General features: G+C 35.5%; 1 protein-coding gene across 1 annotated transcript; it reads left to right on the top strand.

The window, feature by feature from the left end:
* Nucleotides 1-751: 751 nt before the first annotated feature.
* Nucleotides 752-4483, top strand: LOC107025616 (ACT domain-containing protein ACR4-like). The gene is made up of 7 exons (XM_015226415.2): nt 752-931; nt 1757-1802; nt 1916-2030; nt 2417-2484; nt 2862-3461; nt 3720-3824; nt 3912-4483. The coding sequence occupies exons 1-7, from the start codon at nt 861-863 to the stop codon at nt 4254-4256; spliced, it is 1350 nt and encodes a 449-aa protein (XP_015081901.1). The 5' UTR covers nt 752-860; the 3' UTR covers nt 4257-4483.
* Nucleotides 4484-5451: the final 968 nt, after the last annotated feature.

Genomic DNA, 5451 nt, shown 5'->3' with positions numbered 1-5451 from the left:
CACCACATCAATTATACAAAATATAAAATTATATAATTCTATCTCTTAGATAAATAAATTACCCTAAAATCAAAATAACTTAATCCGCGAATAAAACAAGCTGTAAAATATATATATCAAGAACTAAATGACACATGTTTTCTATTCACTAATTTAGTCTAAAAAGTTTTTATTTTTTTCCCAAATTGCAGGGTGGGCGGCTGTATTTGTGATAGAGAGGTCCCATATGATCCCTGACCAAGTGACCAGTGACCATATCATCCCTTTTTTATGTAAAATAAATTTTTTAAAGAAAACGATAAATATACTTCGGACTATTATAAATAATATATACATATTTTTTATCATACTTTTAGAATATTCATGTTTTTTATCATTCATTAAGTAGAGTATATATGTCATTCACTCTATAGAAAGACTAAGTATGGATACATAGCGCTATCTTATCCATCGATAAATGTCGAATCGATGATGGATAAGATAATAACACGTATATGTCAATTAGGATAAAGGTATATATATTTTAATTTTAAACAGTAAAAAAATATCAATATCTCAAAAATATAATGAAAAATATTTACATATTATTTACGATGATTCGAGGGTATATTTTTTTTTTTTTCTAAAATTGTATTTGTAACGTCCCAAAGAAACTCTTGGCAAAGGTCAAGAGGCATCAATTAAGTCACCCATTTTTTATATATTTTTTTTGTATATAAAACTAACGCCAGCAACACCTCACATCCTTTCTGTCTTACTGACTCAGATACACACACAAGTGACACACAAAAAAAAGCTCTCTTGAGAACTGAAAAAAATAAACAAGAAAACAGTACAGAGGAATTTTTGATCCATTCAAAATGGATTACTGGTCTCCTTCTTTTTCTGATGATGAATTCAAGAAACTTGTCCTTCGAATGAACCCCCCAAGGTACTTTTTTTTTCCTTTTTTTACTCTTTGTATGAAAATGGTGTGTTGATTAATTCGAGGCGGAGTTAGAATTTTGAAGCGTAGATAAACAGCCCCATGTGGTCATTTGTCATCAAGATTGCTTCTTTTGTAACCAAGTTTGTTTGTAAATTGAAAATTTTGCATTTTTGCTATATGGTGTGTTTGATTAATCCGAGGTGGAGTCAGAATTTGAAGCTAAAAGGGGTAGATAGACGCCCCAATGTGTTGTTTTGTCATCAAGATTGCTACTTTTGTAATCAAGATTGTTTGTAAATTGAAAATTTTGCATTTTTGCTATATGGTGCGTTTGATTAATTCGAGGCGGAGTCCGAATTTGAAGCTAAAAGGTGGATGGATAGTCTCCCTCTTCACCCCCATGTGTTCATTTGTCATCAAGATTGCTACTTTTGCAATCAAGATCGTTTGTTAATTGAAAATTTTGCATTTTTGCTACATGGTGTGTTGATCAAATTCGAGGCGGAGTCGGAATTTGAAGCTAAAAGGGTAGACAGACACTCTCCCCCTTCACCCCCATGTGTTCATTTGTTATCAAGATTGTTACTTTTGCAATCAAGATTGTTTGTAAATTGAAAATTTTGCTTTTTTTCTATATGGTGTGTTGATTAAATCGAGGCAGAGTCGGAATTTGAAGCTAAAAGGGTAGATAGATAGTCTCCCCCTCCACCCCCATGTGTTCATTTGTCATCAAGATTGCTATTTTTGTAATCAAGATTGTTTGTAAATTGAAAATTTTGCATTTTTGTGCTGATTCGATTGTTAATTTTGATGATGTGGTGTTTGTAGGGTTACCGTTGATAACACATCTGACCAGAAAACAACTTTGATTAAGGTATGTGTGTGTTTGGTATTTGTTGAAGATCTTTTTTTTTTGTGTATGTAAAATGGATCGAATCAGTTTTGCTGAATTGGGATATAAAAATTAAAAATGATTGAAATTTACAGGTTGATAGTGCTAATAAAAGAGGAAGCTTGTTGGAAGTGGTTCAGGTTCTGTCTGATTTGAACCTTTTAATCAAAAGAGCTTATATATCTTCTGATGGGGAATGGTTTATGGATGGTGAGTTTCTTGATTTTTCTTACGTTTTCTCAATTCGTTTAGTACACCCTTTACACTCTATGAGCTGATCGGTTTGTCGGAAACAGTCTCTCTACCTTTCGAGGTGGGGGTAAGGTCCTCCAGACCCCACTTATGGGATTACACAGGATATCTTGTTGTTGTTGTTGTATACCCTTTATACACTACAAATAAACTGGAATAAGTTATGAACTTCGTTGCTAATCCATTGTTGAATTGTTTGTAGCTAACATAGTTTTTTGATAATCCGTTGTTAAATAGGATTAGAACGGAATTTTTTGTTTAGCTACAGAATCTGTCTTTTGTTAATTTATTTTTATTTTTATTTTCCAGTGGTGCTTGTTTTAATTGTTTTTCCCTTGTTTCAGTGTTTCATGTTACTGATCGATATGGAAAAAAGCTCTATGAAGATAATGTCGCTGACCGCATTCAGCAGGTACATCTAATTCCGTATTGAGACGTACTTGATTGATCGATTAATCAGGCAGCCATTGTTTGCCCCTTTTTAGAAGTTTTTCAGTCATCAGTCTGTTTTAGTATAACACCTTTAGGTTCGTATCAGTTTTCACTAAGGGTGGATTCAAAAGAAGAAATTCAACATCTACTTTATATGCATTAAGTAATTTTGACAATTGTATCATGCTCCAAGAAAGGGGGTTCGGATCTTCTGTCCCCCCTACTTCACTCATGGTCAGTATGCTCACTGAAATACGTTAAGGAAAGATCAAACAATATATTTTTTACTTAATAGAGATAATGTTATAGTGTGAGATTGAGTAAACATTTTAGCACAAACATTTTCTTGTGTTGCAGTCACTGGGACAGAGGGGGGGCCGCAGCTTCCGGTCTTTGGAAAGATCTGTGGGTGTTCAATCTGCTTCAGAACACACAACCATTGAACTGACGGGGCGAGACAGACCAGGATTGCTTTCAGAGATCTTTGCTGTTCTTGCAGACCACAAGTGTAATGTTGTAGCAGCAGAAGTCTGGACTCACAATTCAAGAATGGCATCAGTTGTTTACATAACCGATGAAGAAAGCAGATTGGCAATAACCGATCCTGAGAGGCTTGCGAATATCAGGCAACTGATGTTGTATGTTTTAAAAGGTGACAGAGATATGTGGGGTGCCAATACAGCAGTTTCTGTTGGCTCCACTCATACAGGAAGGAGGCTACATCAGATGATGTATGCTGATCGTGATTATGATAAAGATGATACAGATTGTGTATCGGTTGACAATAAGAAGCCTCTGGTAACCGTAGAAAGGTGTGCAGATAAAGGGTACACTGTTGTGACTTTGAGATGTCCAGACCGTCCTAAGCTGCTCTTCGATGCAGTGTGCACATTAACTGATATGCAGTTTGTAGTGTATCATGCTACCATCATTGCTGAAGGACCTGATGCTTATCAGGTACTCTTTTAAATGCTTGAAAATTTTCCAAGTCATTTTTTTCCGCTTCATCGTACATGAACTGCGAGGTGAACTTTTATTTTCTAAAACAGCATTTTAAAAGTTCATTATTCGAAATTTTACCATAGAAGCTTAGTGGTTAATAAATGCAAAAATTAACTGTCTTGCGCCATTAGTAGTCTAAGACTATGAACCAAGTTGTTATTTTTTTCTCTTTGTTAATCTGCATTCGTGTTGCTTGCTTTTGTATTTGGTTAGGAATATTACATTAGGCATATGGATGGGTACCCCATTAGTTCTGAAGCGGAGAGGCAACGTGTAATTCACTGCTTGGAGGCAGCTATCAAGAGGAGAACTTCAGCGGTACAAAACTCATGATCCGAATGCAAATTAAGTACTCAAACTCCGAACTTTTCAACTTATGTGCTTCCTTTTGTCCATAATATGCAGGGAATAAGACTGGAACTATGTGGAGATGACAGAATCGGGCTTCTATCTGATGTAACTCGCATATTTAGGGAGTACGGTCTTTCAGTTTCCCGTGCAGAGGTCATGACAAGGGGCACACAAGCTGTTAACGCCTTTTACGTGACTGATACATCAGGTGGTCCAGTTAAAAATGAAACCATCGAGGCTGTCCGGAAAGAAATAGGTGTAACCCTTCTTCAGGTGACGGATGATCTCTACTCGGGTGCGCCTCCACAGCAAACGTCCAGGTTCTCTTTAGGTAACATATTAAGATCAAGATCAGAGAAATTTCTCTACAATTTGGGATTGACAAAGTCATATTCCTAAACTTTATTTCTATTTCAAACTTAACTAACATGTAAAGTTTGAAATAGAAGTTCATAGTGATAGGCAGGGGCCTCTGCTGCCAGTTTCTGCTAGTTCTTAGCATAGATGTTCTTAGTCATAGCCCAAAACTTTTATTTCCATTGCAAATGCAAAACTTGTAAAGTTTATACTAAGCAAATGTACAGCAGGAGATACATTTTCTCCCTTTAACTGCTATGCTTGTGTGATCCTCTTTGTTTTTATTGTGTTTGTAAAGTAACTACTAGTTCGATATCAAACCTAGGATAAGCCGTAAAACCTTGGTCATGTTCCAATCGAGGTTAACAACAACAACGTACCTAGTGTATTCGTACAGAGTGGGGCTGGGGGAGGGTAGAGTATACTTAGATCTGACCTCTATAGAGGTTGTCTCTAATAGACATAATACATAAAAAAAGAAAAACTTGAACATGCCCTTAGTTGACAAGTAATCATTCTTAGAGTTCGATCCTTCTCTACTATGTTAACTGAACACTCCAACTTACAAAATGATCATCTAGACACCTTTGAAAAATTTATGTGTCACGTCAGTGTCAAGCGTCCACGAGACACAATAGGATTTGTTGGGGGTGTTAGTTGCGAGCTGAGACCAAGTTGAAGTTTCTTGATGTGTTACTGCGTGTTCTCAAAGTTTGAGTGTTTACTTGTCGGATTAGTTCAAGTTAGATGATTGTTTATGTATGATGGCTATTTAATTTTACTAGCAAGTTCAAGGTCAGTACATATATTCCAACAAGAAATATTCTTCTTCTTAAGATGTTGAATTGACCTACATGTGAGACCTTGATTGAAAAGGACTTTGTTGTAGCTTTTAGCTTGCAAAAGTTCAACCCCACTGTTTATGATTCGATTGCATGGTTCCTTTGTTAGTAGTTAGTACAATATCTGGAAAAAAATGATAGCCACTTGCAGCCTTTTAAAAAGCATTTTTTAAAGTTGAGTTTCGGAGCGGGACATACTAAAAACGGTTCGAAGCGTAGTAATAGAATCCAAGTACTAGGGCATTAATTCAAACCTTTCGAATCTTCACTTAGATGTAAGTCTCAACTTATGTAATAGTTCAATAGTTCCTTTTTTTTTTTTTAACATTTAAGGGTGGTTCGTATGATGTATTAAAAAAAAAGATTTATGTATTATTTTTGTGTATTATTAATAT

This window comes from Solanum pennellii, chromosome 1, assembly GCF_001406875.1.
Source record: "Solanum pennellii chromosome 1, SPENNV200".
Taxonomy (NCBI): domain Eukaryota; kingdom Viridiplantae; phylum Streptophyta; class Magnoliopsida; order Solanales; family Solanaceae; genus Solanum; species Solanum pennellii.
This window is presented reverse-complemented; position numbering and strand designations above follow the sequence as displayed.

What these genes read in the sequence shown, in the direction of transcription:
- LOC107025616 (XM_015226415.2), top strand. Translation starts at nt 861, where the DNA reads ATGGATTACTGGTCTCCTTCTTTTTCTGATGATGAATTCAAGAAACTT. An exon ending in AGAAAACAACTTTGATTAAG is followed by an intron (nt 1,803 to 1,915) that starts GTATGTGTGTGT and finishes TGAAATTTACAG; the next exon opens with GTTGATAGTGCTAATAAAAG. An exon ending in TCGCTGACCGCATTCAGCAG is followed by an intron (nt 2,485 to 2,861) that starts GTACATCTAATT and finishes CTTGTGTTGCAG; the next exon opens with TCACTGGGACAGAGGGGGGG.